Consider the following 15845-nt stretch of genomic DNA (forward strand, 5'->3'; position numbering starts at 1 on the left):
GTGAAGGTAATTAGAGTACAGTAGTGCAAAGATTTATATTATATAAAAACTAAACCGAATGTATGACTATGTCTCTACAAATAAGTGAGACTTCTTGTATTGTTTGGATCAAATGCCAAAAAACTAAACAAAAAAACATTCCATGTGAATTTGATGTTTATCAAGACATGTTTTTGCACTATATATACATATTGAGGTAAATCAATCCATGCATAAGTGTGTTGTATGAAACTGCTTATAGAACGACACTTTACCGATACGGCCCAGCCCGGTGAGGTCCTGGTTACGACGAGTTCTGTGTTTAATGGAAATGGACTACTAAGCTTCCGTGTTTAAGATTTTAGATCACATTCCGTGCAATGTCTGCTGCTCTCTGAAACCTGGTGAAAGTAATGTCGCCTATGCAAATTTCAGTTGTGTAGTCTAGAGCAGGGTTTCTCCAAGTGGGTATGGTACCTTAGGGTGAAGCAGAATTCTTTGATAATATTTGGAATTTGGAATTGGATCTTATGGGGAAAGATCTACATTGACATAAATGTAATGTACTGAAAAGTAACAATGTAATTTATGGGTGCCGTTAACAACAATACTAAACTGTACAATTTGTTGAAATGTGTGATTATATACTGCTATATGTTCAGTTGTTTGTCCTAGACTGGAAACTGTCCCATACAAGAGCAGTAACAAATATAAAAGCAATTGTCAATGTTAAGGGACCATTTTGAGTATCTAAAGAATGTTTAAATGTGATCAGAAATGTTTATTTGTACATCAGTGACTCACAGACAAATATGACGATTAAGTTATTTATTTTTGTATAAATAATGTTGTAGATTGTGTAATATATACATTTTATTTAAGACAATATAAAACGACCACTATGTATTCATGGCTGTGACGCTAAATGAATGAATAAAAGATGAAATGTGATAATGTTAATGTAATAAATATATATGATAAATCATAGAGTACTCGATATTTCATGCTTTCATCAACATGTGAATGTTCTTAAAGGGCCACTTCACCTCTGGGACAACCCTATCTTATTTTATTGTTGTTTGGGACATGATCAACACAATCCTGAGTTCTTTTTTGTGTTCAATCTGTGTTTTTAGATATTTTAGTATTTCAGCATGACTAGTGATGCATTTTGCATCATCAGTGATGCGTTTTGCATCATATGATGCAAAACGCATCACTAGTACATGCTGAAACAAACTTTGAACTATTGCAATTTCTTTTGGGTCAAACCTCAGACTGACTGGCCTACAGAGCTATAGTGTCTGCCTAGGATCTCCACCCAGGAGGATAGCTCCCCCCCCCCCCCCCCATTATTTATATTAACGTCAATATTGCAGAGGGTGTTATCCTGTGACCCATATACTGTAGGCCTAGAATCTGTATGGTCTACTATTTTTACCGACAGTAAGAATCTATTTTGAAGATCTTATAAACCTTTTTGCATTTTTCACAGATAATTTCCATTTCCCGCCATTATAATATTTTTATGACAGTATGATTATCATCCAATTAGTAGTTTAGAATTGATCTTGTTGAGAGTGTCCACTTCTTCAATTCTTGCCTTCTTAGCAGGGCTCATCTCTTCTTGTTTTGCGAACATGGTGGTTGGCAGGGTTAGCTTCTCTCTTTGGCTGGGTCACACATCTGACAGTGTTCAGTTTATTTTCATAGGCACTATTTTGGTCATTCTTTAATGCAGAAGCGTTAAGGTCCTCCTCCTGCATCTCACTGTCTTCTTGAGACTAGTTAACTCGGTGCTCCTCCTATTCCTCTGCCCCACTCTGGTAGAGGTTCTTGAAGTGTTGGGTGAAAGGTTGGTCACTGCTGACGTTGCCAAGGTGGCGAGTCTCTTTCAGGTGGAACACCTTCTTCGGCGTCTCACCCTCCTCCTTTTCACCTCCACTTTTGGCGGGGTAGCCGTTCTTGAAGCGACGGGTAAAGGATGGTCATTGCTGACATTCAATGGAGAAGTGGCAAGTCTGCGCGTCTCCTTCAGATGGTCTTCCATGGGTCTCATTGTCCTCTTGGGATCTACACTTCTCTTCCTCCTTCTCCTCGTTCTCCTGCATCTCACCCTCCTCTTGGGACTCGTTAACTCGATGCTTCTCCTCTTCCTCTCCCCCTCTTAGGTAGCGGTTCTCGAAGCGATGGGTGCTGTCAGCAGGGGCCGACCCTGCTGACATTGCCAAGGTGGCGCGTCCTTCTCCTGCGTCTCACCATCCTCCTCCTCCTTCTCACTGTCCTTTTGGGATCTGCGCTGTTCCTCCTCCTGATAAATTCTATTCTTTCTTGGAGACGCTTTGTGGAGCTGTGAAATGGGTGGCCAGTAATGTGACACAGTCTGTATACTTTGCGGCGGCCCCCGAGAGTGGCGAATATCCGCCATCCTTCCATGCCAAGGCAGTGGATTAAGATGGCTCGTTTTCGTACGCAGCTCCATACCTCCAAAACCTGATCAACCCCTACACCCCCACCCATTCACTCAGATCAGCCAACACAGGGATGCTGACAGAACCCTCGCTAAAAACCCAGGACAAAAATCCACTCGTCTCCCTGTTGCACAGACTAACCCTAGCTTCTGCCGTGGACTGAAGTCTCACCTCTTCAGACTCCACCTAAACCCATAGCACTACTGTAACACTGCCCTTCCCTCAATGACCATACATGATACAAAGAAATCAGATATTAGTCTCCCAGCCATGCTGTAAACTACCGGTAAACAACCTAAGGACAGCTCACCCACAGGATAGATTCTTCATGCCTGGCGCTTAAATGTAAACAAAGGGCCATCAAGCAACTGATCTGATTGGACAATCACACAGCCCTCAATGCAGGCGTCAAGGGGGGCAATTTCCTCTTAATCCTGTGGGCATTTCAAAATACGTTTTCTTTCTTTAAGTGGGGGGACATCTTCACCTCCTCATGAAAATGAGGGGTTGGCGAAAATAGCCGACCTCCAAGCTCACGTGTGGCAGCGCAACGCGTTGTGAGCTTGGAGGTCTGCTATTTTCGAAATTCTCACCAAAAGGCCCTTTTAGAAATGTCAGCCCCTGCCTCTCTAACATTCTCTGCACGTCCCTGGTCTAGCTGGTTGTCAGGCAACTCCCCCTGGTTCCCAGAACCATTAGGGTCAACAAATGGCGTTGCCAGGCAACCGACAACCAAGCGGACACCAAGCCTCCACCCGGGCTCAGTTACAAACTAGGAATATATACAGTAGGCCACTGTAACGTATTTAAGTCATAATCCTAGGTTAAAACGATGGCTGACAATGCACAGGTGATTGTGCGCTACGGACCTTATGAATCCTGTGGGCTGGTGAAGCACAGGACCTTCCGACTAGAGGGTCTGCAAGGTACAGTAGCCTACAGTGTGTTTCTGTTCTTAAAGAGTGGTGCCATAGTTTTGTGCTTTTTCTGATTTGTATATTTCTCAAATGGGGGTATGTGTATGTACCCCAAGGGGTACGCAGGGGTACCGCAGGGGGTATGTGAGGAAAACTAGAAAATTGGAATATGTATTTTACTATTATGGTTAATGATAAAACATTGACAGAGTTTGTGTGAACCTGCTCATCTGTAAGTTTAAACCAAATTAGATCAATAACGTGACTAGTAGTCAGTTATTGAATAGAAAGCAATGTTTATTTGCCATTATGCTGTTTTATTTTGAACATATTGGCATTGGAACTGGACTTTTGAAGCGGGTACTTGGCTTCAGAAATCAGTACAACGGGGGTAAAAGAAAGTCAAAAAAGATTGAGAACCACTGCTCTAATAGACCCCCAGGTGCGGTTTATAATGTGCAAATTTGCCTTCCCTGTGTATTTTGGCAAAAATAAAATCTTCTTCCTAGTATAATCAAACAACCTGATCATCATGTTTTAGGGGGGAAAGAAATGATGGCACCCCATCTTTAACATCATCGCTGTCGGGTGGAAACCTTGTATGTCCAAAACCATTCCTTTTTATTAATCATCTTTTTTTTTTTTTACATTTTAATCCATTTAGACCTAAGGCCCATTCTAAAAACGCCTTCTAAAAACCAACATAAGGTTTCTGAAAACCTTCAAATTCTTATAAAAAAAATGTAAAATAAATGATGTTGCTATATGTATAGCAAATACTAATGAGACACAGAGGTGGCTCCTGGCTTCAAAGATATAACAACGTATAGCCGATCTGTAAGCTCACAAAGCGTCACATCACAATACACTGTTAGCTTGTAGATCTGCTATTTTACTACTTTTGTGTGACACTCTTGTATGAAGATGTAGGGCATTCATTTATGTGCATTAACTTGTCAGGTGAGATCATATCGTCTCTCGTGGAAACCTCAAATGTCCAAAAGTCTTACTTATATATATATATATATATATATATATATATAGTATATATGGTATGCATATCGTCACTGTCGGGCAGAAACCTCATATATCCGAGTTTCAGCCCTGCTTCAGCACAAAAGTAGTGAAAACTGCCGATCTACAAGTACACAACGCCTCGAACCGCGAGGCGTTGTGTGCTTGTAGATCGGCTTTTTTCACTAGTTTAAATCATTTTTAAAATGATAAATGCAAAGTGAACGGTTTTGGACATACAGGGTTTTCACCCGACGACGACGATATTGTACATGTTGTGTCTCCGGCTATAGCTTTGATGAAGGAGCGTGGACATGAGTGCATCTTAGAGGAAACGTCAGAATGGAACAAAGTGGAGCTTGTGGTCCATGGGGAGACTGTTTATACCTGTGACATCAGACAGCTGGAGTTTGGTTGTAATTATGGTTTACCAACAGGTTCATAATGTCTGAATGACCACACCTGTGGTACTGATATTGCGATCAAAGATCGCTTATCAAGTTGACCAATAGTTGCTTCTTTTTCAGCTCTACACAGAATCTATTATCCGAAAATAGCTGCCTTACAAGCTCACAATGCATTGAGATGACATGCATTGTGAGCTTGTAGCTTGGCCATTTTTTGCCCCCAGAATCGGAACACATGTGGAGTTCATGTGGCTAGGAGGAGTTTGTTATATATTCTTTTAAGTCATGGAGGACAATGATGATATAACAATCTGTTGTTCTCTTTCCCAAGGCGGAGATGGTGAACTGGACCCTCGTTGCAAAGAAGCCGTCACTGCCGTGGACAACGCTTACTGAAAATACGAGATTAACTCGACAAACAAAAGCGAGAACTGTGGTTTACTGTCAATATTCCAGGATGACCTCCCACTTGGGTAATGACGCCCCCTGGCGATCATTCAGAGAAACTACTTCAGCTCCCGTACTAACGTAGGTAGGAAGGGCCTGTCACTCAAACCGGAGTGACCCGCCTCCAGGCTATATAAACCCCCGGAGGCGGAAGTAACATCCTCTTTTCACTCTCTGCGATATCACATTCAGATAAGTTGAAACTCAGCCTTTGTATTATTATTCTTCGCGCATTAGCCTAAAGCGGTGGCATTGGAGTCGCCCACTGGCGAGTGTTGAATTAACCCGTACTTAAGAATACTTATTCTTGTTCCGTCCTAAATCGACGGTTATTTCCTTTTATAACAAAGGATTATTACTGCTTGTTCAGGCCTCCGCCGAAGCAAGCGTGGCATAGCATTAGCCGTTAGCTTGTTAGCTCGTCTGCTATTGTTAACGTTAGCTACACTGCTTACCGCTTGTTCAGGCCCTGCCCGAATCAAGCGTGGCCTAGCCTTAGCCGTTAGCTTGTTAGCTCGTCTGCTTCTGGTTAACTCTATCTACAGTGCTTCGCCATGGATCCTCTGGCCTTCCTGCCGAGGCAATGTCCAGGCTGTCCAGGACTCATCGACGGACAGGATCTTCACCATCTCTGTGTCGGCTGCATGGGCGTCGCACACGCCTTCTCTGCACTGAGTCCTCAGGGGAGAGCAGGACCTTTCTGTGACTGCTGCGTGGCCTACGACCAAGATGTACTGATACACCGGTTCTACCTAGCCAGGGCAGGCCTCGGGGCCTGCGCTCCACCAGGTGGGTCCACTGCTCTCAACCCCACAGCCCAGTCTTTCCTTCCCCAGGCGGCCCGCACCGTTGGTCAAGGTGCGGCGCTGCCTTCCGGAGATCCGCTTGGCAATCAGCGCGCCATTCCAAGTCAAGATGGCGCCGTGCTACATGAGACACCGCCTGCCGCGCAACCGACCGCAGCTAGCTCCACTGTCACTGGAGCTGGCGGGTCTGGTGAAGTCGCCGCTAAGAAGGCGACCAAGAAGGCTAACATCCAGAAATCTCCGGTAGCCTTTTCCCCTTCGGGCGCGGTGCCCAAAAAGAAACGCTTGGAGGTGACCGTCGGGGACGTCCCCCTCGACGTGAGCATCACCAAAACAGTCCAGACCTTCAGGCGAGAGTCGGACCTGAGCTCCTGTCAGAGCGAGGGTTCTGGTTCTGAATACTCTGGATACACGGCCGAGGAGGAGGAGGACTCCGTCGAGGACGAGGGTTCTCGACTCACGGTCACTGTGAAAGGTAATGCCCCTGCGGCTCCAGCACGTCAACTGGACGCCGCAGGGAGCTCCCAGGCCTCCTCAGGCACCACTGCCCCTCCACCCGCCAGTCAAGCGAGTGAAGCGGGAGCAGAGGACGTCGATTCTGCAGCAGAAATGCTGGATCATCTCACAGTCTACATGAGAGCTCTGGCCAGAGTTGGAGAGGAGTTGCCACCTCCTCTCCCCTCTGAAGAGGCCGAGGATGATGACGAAATGCCCGGGCAGGAGCCTTCGGTTCCCGCCCCGTATGTCCTCTCCAGGCTGCCGCTGGTGAAAGGTTTCACCAAGGCCCTCCATTCCTCATGGAAGACACATAAAGACCCCAGGAAGCTGCCTTTTTCTGTGTTGGATTTGGTGGGCGGTGCGGAGGCAGGCATGTCCACCTGCCCTAACCTGGACCACCTGTTGGCACAATCTTTTCTGAGTTCCGTCAGACCCCAGTACAAAGATGTAGGCACAGCTAAAAACGGGCCGTTTGTTGGCCCCGTCGGCACCAACCCGCCGGGGTTCACTGTCCTGGAGGACAAGCTACAGTCGGACAGGGCTCGTAACGCCTACCGGTCCGCTGCTCTGGCCGCTAAGGACCTGAATCTGATCCAGCTCTTGCTCGCTTCCACCAAGGACCTGGTCAAAGGTCTGCCCACGGGGGAGCACACAGCTGAACTGAACACCCTATTTGACATCATGCTGAAGGTCAATTGGCATGCGGTTAAGTGGATGGGCAGGTCCATGGACTACAACCTCCAGTCTGAGAGAGCCCGCTGGCTCGACTATGTCGACCTCGAGCCTAAGAGGGACGTGGGCGAGAAGCCTCTAGGTCCTCGCGGGGAGATGTACAAGTCTCTCATAAACATGGAGAACAGTCCCACCACCCTCATGGGTGGGGGCTTGGAGCTGCTGCAGGGTAGAGTTACCTTCTTCAAGGCGGCTAAGGACATCGTCGAGTCCACCACAGTGCCACAGGATGAACCGCAGCAAGCTAGGAGGACGTCCCGCTCCTCCCGCGCCAAGGAAAGGGGCCGCTCTGCTTCTTTTAAGAAGCACTCGTCTTCCTCCAGGGGAGCCTCTGCAGCCAGGGCGCCTGACAGGCCCCGCAGCAAGGCTGTGGTTCCCGAGCGCGCTCAGCCGCGCCGCCCGTCCAAGGATGGCAGGCAGCAGTCTTCATACCGCGGTGGCCGCGGTAGGGGACAGCGCAAATGACACTTTGAAGAGGGGAATTGTGCTGGGGCGGGGGTCCGAGGGGTCTCTCGGTCCCCCTCCCCCCAAACGAGGGCGTTTTTCGGTACCCCGTGTCGGGGAAATGAAAATGTTAATTTTGATGCCTCCTGTGTCGACAATAAACATGTTGAAAGAGCAAAGTCTGTCTCTGTCCAACTCTCTCGCACTAGCACAGACGACCCCATCGTGCATGCCTCCTGTAGTAATGATGAAGTCCTGTCAGGACTCGATAATCAATCACAGGTTTTATCAGAATCCAGTAATGTTAATGTCAAACAATTATGTGGTTCCTCAAGCGCGCGAGTGGGATATCCCTCGCGTCGACAATATGAATCCTGTATGCATGCCTCCTGTAAGAATGATGGAGTCCCGTCAGGACTCTTTAATCAGTCAGAGGTTTTATCAGCAACCAGTAATGTTAACGTCAAACAATTATATGGTTCCTCATGCGCGCGAGTGGATTTTCCCTCGCGTGAGCGATGCTATGAATTTAACCTTGAGTCAGAAATTCTGTCGGCCTACTATGAGCCCGGGTCAAGGGACAAGCATAAAGGCCTTAGAGCAGGTATTAAACGTAAAAGTTCCTCTCCTGTCAGGGGAGAATGCTTTAGTTGTGGGCGAGTCTGTTTATCAGTCGAATCGCTTTGCTCTTCCTGTCGCTCTATCGAGCGAAAACCGAACGCTTCCGGTTTCACCGGATACGGATTCGCTAGCTCCCCGCTTCCGGTCCGGCCGCAAAAGAGCTCCGCTAGTCAAGCGGTACAATCAGAAGGTGTTCCCACCTTGCGGCCTATTGAACCCCCGCGCTCCGCATCCGGGTGTTCCGGATACGGATACGCAGGTTCCCCACTTCCGGTCCCGCCGCAAAATAGCTCCGCTAGTCAAGCGGTACAACCAGAAGGTGTTTCCGCCATGCGGCCTATTGAACCCTTGCGCTCCGCATCCGGTCGTTCCGGATACGGATACGCAGGTTCCCCACTTCCGGTCCGGCCGCCAAAAAGCTCCGCCGTCACGGAAGCACAGTGGTGGGGTTTCTCTCGCTCAAAACACGCTAGCACGCTGTGCGCGCCAGTGGAAGTTATGCAACCCGAGCCATTGGGTATTTCGAACGATAACCAGGGGTTACAGGTTACAGTTCGCAGATATACCCCCGCTTTCGAGCAGGGTTATTCATACCAGAGCACGTGGTTTAAAAGCAAGTCTTTTGAGAGAAGAGATCAGCTCATTGCTAAGCAAGGGTGCTATAGTGGAGCTGGACAGGACCCAATCCCGCATGGGATTTTGGAGCCGTTATTTCCTGGTGCCCAAAAAGGGGGGGGGGGGCTACGTCCCATCCTGGACCTAAAGGCACTAAACGTGTACCTGAAGAAGTACGTTTTCAGGATGCTAACAGTACCCACCATGTTACGGTCGGTCAGGCAAGGGGATTTCCACTGTTCAGTGGATCTGAAGGATGCTTATCAGCACGTCCAGATTTATCCCCCACACAGGAAATTCCTTCGGTTCGCCTTCGAGGGTCGCCTGTACGAGTATACAGTACTCCCTTTCGGTCTGTCACTGAGCCCGAGGGTTTTCGTGAAAGTGACCGAAGCAGCCATCGCCCCGCTGAGACAGCAGGGCGTCAGGTTGGCGACGTACATCGACGATTGGATGATTTCAGCGAGCTCCGCCCACGAAGTGGCGCGTCACACACAAGTGGTTTTGGCTCACCTGAAGGCCTTAGGTTTCATAGTCAACCACGGCAAGAGCATGCTGACTCCAGCAAGTCGTCTTACATTCATTGGGGTCCTTCTGGACTCATCCGACATGTCGGCCCGTCTCTCAGAGGAGAGGGTGGACAGGTTTCGGGAATGTCTCGACTCCTTTCAAGTGGGCCAGGAGGTCACTTACAGGAGTTGCATGGTACTGACGGGAATGATGGCTTCCGCAGTACATCTGTTGCGTTTGGGCAGGTTTCATATGAGACCTTTTCAAAGATGGATGTTATCCCTCGGGATCCCGCCCTCCTTGAAGTACAAGAAGGTTACGGTTTCCCCTTCCTGCGCGATCGCCCTGTCTCCGTGGCTGGTGGAGGGGTTCCTCACCAGCGGAGTCTCGATTGGCGAGGTGGTTTCCCACAAGTCGATCACGACAGACGCCAGTCTCAGTGGATGGGGAGCCACTTTCGAGGGGCGCACAGCGCAGGGGCTTTGGCCTCTGGAGATGAGGGGTCGTCACATCAACTATTTGGAGTTGATGGCTATACTCCTGGCGCTCAAGCATTTCGAGCCTTGGATTTTGCATTGTCACGTCCTGGTCAGGACAGACAATACGACGGCCATGTTTTATGTCAACAAACAGGGGGGCCTGTCGTCGTTGCCACTGGACCGTCTGGCTCGAGAATTGACGGTTTGGTGCTTGTCGCGCCTCAAGTCGATCAGGGCCTCACACGTCCCAGGTCTCCTCAACAGCGGAGCAGATCTCCTGTCCAGGGGAGGTCCTCGCTACGAGGATTGGTCTCTCCACCCCAGGGTGGTGAGCCAGATTTTTCGCAAGTTTGGTCAGCCAGTGGCGGACCTGTTTGCGTCAGCGGAGAATACGAAGTGTCCGTTGTTCTTCGCGGTGAAGGGCAGTCCTCCCTTGGGGTTGGACGCCTTAGCGCACACGTGGCCGAGAGGTCTACTGTACGCGTTTCCCCCCTTCGACTTAATCCGACCCACTCTGGAGAGAGTCAGGAGGTTCGGTCTGGAGATGCTCCTGGTGGCTCCCTACAAGGGCACGTGGAGATCGGCGATCGCCCCTCTCCTTTGCGAACCGGGTTGGCAGCTGCCTCAGTGCAGGGACCTGTTGAGTCAGGCCAGGGGGGAGATCTTCCACCAAGACCTGCAGGTCCTAGACCTGTGGGTTTGGCACGTGAAAGGTTAAACCTGCTGGCAGCCGGTTTTTCTTCTGAAGTGGTTGATACCATTCAGAGTGCTAAGGCGCCCTCTACGAGGGCGTCTTATGATGGAAGGTGGAATGCCTTTGAGGACTGGTGTGAGTCGCGTGTTCCACCTGTGGTGGCTCATGTGGCGTCAGCCCAGGAAATTCTGGAATTTATGCAGAACCGCTTGAGAAGTGGTCTAGCATTTTCTACCCTTAGGGGGTATTTGGCGGCTATTAATGCCTGTCACTTGGGGGTGGCGGGCAAGGCACCTTCTAAAGTCCCGGAGGTCATCAAGTTCATGCAAGGAGTTGAACGTTTGAGGCCGGTGACTAGGTCTTTGTTCCCAGTTTGGGATCTGCAGGTGGTTCTAGGGGGCCTATGTCGGGCTCCCTTTGAGCCGCTTGTAGGGATGCCTTTGAAACTTTTGAGTTTCAAGACGGCTCTTTTGCTGGCTTTGGCCACGGCTAAAAGAGTTGGTGACCTGCAAGCTCTCTCGGTGTCTGCGGAGTGCATGCAGTTTATGAACAATGATCTCAAGGTGTTGCTCAAGCCTCATCTTAAGTTTGTTCCTAAGAACATGGTGGTTCCTAAGGAGCCTGTTGTTCTTCTGGCTTTTCATCCTCCTCCGTTTGTCTCGGTGGAGGATGAACGGCTGAATTGCCTTTGTCCTGTCAGGGCATTGAAGGCCTACTGTGACAGGACTGCTGGTTCTAGAGCTTCTTCTCAGCTCTTTGTAGAAATGGGCAATGTTCTTGTCAGAAAGCCGGTGTCTAGACCCACTCTTTCGAGGTGGATTGTGGATGCTATTAGGCTGGCTTACTCTAGTGCGGGTGTGGAAGTGCCGGCGGCACTTAAAGCCCATAGCACTAGAGGTGTGGCTACTTCGTGGGCATTAGCAAAGGGAGTCTCCGTTCAGGAGATTTGTGTTTCGGCGAATTGGTCTTCGCCTTCTACCTTTGCAGCCTACTATCACCTGGATATCGAATCCTCTTCGCTAGCGCATTCGGTTCTGGGTGCAGTTGCCTCCTCTACGTCATAGAGGAGTCGGATCTTCCCCTCCCACAGGTGGGCATGTAGCCACCTGGGGTACTTTGGGGGGACCCTGTGTTTTCCTTATATAGTGTGTCTTACTTATAAGGCGGACTTGTCCTTTTCATTAATGAGGCGGACTTCGGTCTGTCAGGGTCTCTCTTTATTTTCTCATGCCTTCACACCCAGGTCCGGTGGGCCTGGGACCTTCTGGGTGATGGGTCACGCCCGTTTGGGCTGTGCTCACCCGTATGAGGGGTGTGTGGGGGTATGAGAGTAGGTTGTGGCTTAGAGGGGAGTTTAAGAATCCCAAGTGGGAGGTCATCCTGGAATATTGACAGTAAACGGTAGGTTCCGTACGGAACCATTGTTTACTTAGATATGGAAGGATGACCTCCCACGTAATGCCCCTCTGTTTCACTGAATGTGGCAGAGAGTGGTATTAAGAGGATGTTACTTCCGCCTCCGGGGGTTTATATAGCCTGGAGGCGGGTCACTCCGGTTTGAGTGACAGGCCCTTCCTACCTACGTTAGTACGGGAGCTGAAGTAGTTTCTCTGAATGATCGCCAGGGGGCGTCATTACCCAAGTGGGAGGTCATCCTTCCATATCTAAGTAAACAATGGTTCCGTACGGAACCTACCGTTCTTTTGAACGCCTGAGTAGACAGGTGTGTAGGAGACAAAGGAAACAAAAAGATCTTGCACTTGTTGCACTTGATTAAAACAGTTTTTTTCTTTTTCATAAATGCACTTCATAATGGTGTTGTGGGTGAATTGGCTCCTACTGCGCGTTTTTTGTCAGACAATAACAATGTACCCACTCCCTTTCTCGATCAAAAGCCATCCAATTTCTTTTGCAAACAGGAACGGAAAGAACAGAGAGAACCGGGGAACAGCAGCAGTCAAAACAAGGAATCTTATTAAACTAAAACATTTTATTGCCGTATTTGTTCAGGTAGACGTGTGAATGCATCAAGCTGTGCAGTCTTTAACCCTGCAAGGCCCAGCGTTGCTTTTTGGCAACATTTTTTAAATCATTTTTTTAAAAATGTTATAATTAGTTTTCCTGCTCTTTTTTCACATTAACATCACCATTAAATCCTATTGTTAAGTATTACAATGCCATTGGCCACGATATTTGCATATAAATACCCCCCACAGAGGCTGACATTCACACCTCCCAGAGAAGTTGAAATTCCAGCGTCTGGACGAACAACATCTCACTTTTTAACTGAAGCTATTCCTCACAAAAACAGAAGTAAAATGCCTGTAATATTTGTTTTCGTCATCATTAGAATGTCTCAAACATGTACATGTGTTATTATTGTGAAAAATATCCCCAAAATGCAAATTAGAGCATGATTTATGATTCATGAATTATGGCTATAAAAACTTACAAAAACATTATTAATTTTTTAACATTACATTTTTCTGTGATTAGGACTCCTACAACACCATCTGATTTTTATTTTTTATTTTTTGGCCAGTAGAAATTAATTTGGGTCTTGCAGAGTTAATATCCACAATGTCAGTGCACACTGACTGACTGTGGCCATAAGATTGTTATTCCAAACTGTTGTGCTGTTCAGAAAAAAAATTACATCTCATTTATACATCACTAAAATGCTTATTTGTATGTGGTTTATGATTATACTTCTCTTAACTACTTTGTTTGAGTTTTGGCTGAGAAAGGTAGAACAGGAATACATACAGGAATACGATAATTTAATGCAGCATTTCTAAACACAGTAGGCTAATCAAAAAACAGCATGTGTTGTTAAGTGGCTGGGGATTTTCATTTGTTAACCTAGACTCACTATTCATCAATGCTAGAGTTTAGAAAACAAACTGCCACCTCAAAAACGGTGACATGATCGGTTTTCAAAGCAGTGGGTACAGCCAGGCTTGTTAAGGCTACATACTTTACGTCAGGGTTCCCCAATTAGTTTTCCTCAAGGGCCGAATTATGTCTAGGGTACCAAGCCGAGGGCCACAACATTGCAGGGTGCGACGGTGGCGTTCCCGCTACTCCAGTGACAGTTCAGATATCGTCGTTGTCGGGTGAAAATCTTGTATGTCCAAAACCGTTAGTTTTGCATTTATCATTTTAAAAATGATTTAAACTAGTGAAAACAGCCGATCTACAAGCACACAACGCCTCGCACCACGAGGCGTTGTGTGCTTGTAGATCTGCTGTTTTCACTACTTTTGTGCGACAGCCTTGTATGATTTGCGAAAGAACGTACACATTTGGAGATACGAGATTTCCACACGACAACGACGATATACTAGTGTTGTTGCTGCTCTTATACCACCATTATTACTGGGGTTGGTGTGGGCCAGACAGTAGACCCCCACGGGCCGCGAATGGCCCACGGGCCGCCTATTGGGGAACCCTGCTTTACATAGAGTCCAACCGAACAAGACATTTATTTTTTAGCGTCCGTTCTCACCACTGTTTTAGCATTCTACGTTGAACTTTTAACTCACCAGATGTATCGGTAGGTTAAGACCTCTGGAAGTCTGGCATCGTGAGACTATAGTGTTAACCACAATAAAACCTAGCGTCCATATTTGGGGGCTATTATTATTATTAAAATTCTTTTCATATACCACGACTAGCGAAAATAGCCACACTCTCAATGCAGCGTGACAAGTTGTGAGCTTGTAGATCGGCTAGACTACGACTTGTTTACGACAACAAGTACACAGGGTTTAAAATGATGATATGAATCTAAAAATAAAACCATTGAGGTGTAAATAATGGCGCTACCATAGATTAATCAACTTGCAAAGCGGTTGGCTTAAGCGCACGTTCAATTTATTCCTCCGGCTGCTCACGTGTTTTGGCCAGAACCGTCATCAGAGAACGTTGCTCTGATGAAGGCCCTGGACTTGATAACGTTTTAGCAGATGGAAGAATAAAAGAAACGTGCTCTTGAGCCAACCGTCTTGCATCTTTATTCATGGAGTGACTGACACTACAATAGTTCCATCTGAGCACTAGCGGCCAATGAAGCCAACAGGGAATGCGCTCCATAGTTAACGGAAGGAAGCAGGGACATGCCGGGGAAGCCGATTCAGCCCGGGAAAAAGAGTTGGAGAGGCCCTCATTGCACGCTATAGAGAGATATCTCTCTCTATAACGCTGCTGCTACTCAAAGATTTGTGACAAAGTGACAAGCCAGTGGGCCAATTACATGAGTTAAATTTTGTCGTTGGGTGGAAACCTTGTATGTCCAAAACCGTTTGTTTTGTATTTATCATTTTAAAAATGATTTAAACTAGTGAAAACAGCCGATCTACAAGCACACAACGCCTCGCGGTGCGAGGCGTTGTGTGCTTGTAGATCTGCTGTTTTCACTACTTTTGTGCGACGGCCTTGTATGGTGAAGCAGGGCTTTGCTTTGTGAAAAAATGTACAAATTTGAAACTTGGAGATACAAGGTTTCTGCCCGACAGTGACGATTTACTTTGTTGGCCGCCCAGCCCCCAAAATGGAACGAAGGCTGACATTTTATTTTTATTTTTTTCCTTATGGCCGGCCTGGACCGCCCGGGAATGAACCGGCCGTTCGGGAGTTGTCCCGCTTTTCCCAATGGCCAGCACGTCCCTGCCCCAGACCCCAACTTTGAGAAACACCGGCCTAATCTGCCTGACAGCAACAAATCTGTAACAACATTCACAATCATTATTCAAGTATTCCAGTTACATGTTAACATTGTGCGTCTAGTTAGTATCTTCTACTAGTCATTTGTAAAAACACATCTACTAAAAATATACATATCTGCATAAAAAACAAGTTGATCCCAGTCTGCTGGTAGCCTGGGGTAGGGGGAGTGGGCAAATCTACCAAATAGGCTAGCACACCTATAACGTTATACAGCAGCCTACTAATGCAATTGGGTGTCGATTTAGGGGGGAAAGGAGAGAACAAGAGGATAAACACAGGAACGCAGGAACAAGGTGCTGAATAAGGGGATTTGACCCGGGGTAGAACTGGCACGGTAATGGAGGTATACAGTACACATACAGTACTGTGCCACAGCCATTCAAATGCCAAGGATGTTCAGAAGTCTAGCCAAGTAAAATGATGGGTTATGTATAAATTATGTCAGGATAAGTTAAAGGGATATTTCACTTTCAAAAAAACGTT

General features: G+C 47.4%; 1 protein-coding gene across 1 annotated transcript; it reads left to right on the forward strand.

Moving 5' to 3' along the window:
* Positions 1–3282: 3282 nt before the first annotated feature.
* On the forward strand, positions 3283–5184 carry cUnh10orf53 (chromosome Un C10orf53 homolog; the record flags this gene model as incomplete). Its single annotated transcript, XM_080740827.1, has 2 exons — positions 3283–3376; positions 5120–5184. 2 exons carry the CDS (start codon positions 3283–3285, stop codon positions 5182–5184), a joined length of 159 nt encoding a protein of 52 aa, XP_080596953.1.
* Between the last annotated feature and the right edge of the window lie 10661 nt (positions 5185–15845).

This window comes from Nannobrachium achirus, assembly GCF_963921795.1.
Source record: "Nannobrachium achirus genome assembly, chromosome: 13".
Lineage (NCBI taxonomy): Eukaryota > Metazoa > Chordata > Actinopteri > Myctophiformes > Myctophidae > Nannobrachium > Nannobrachium achirus.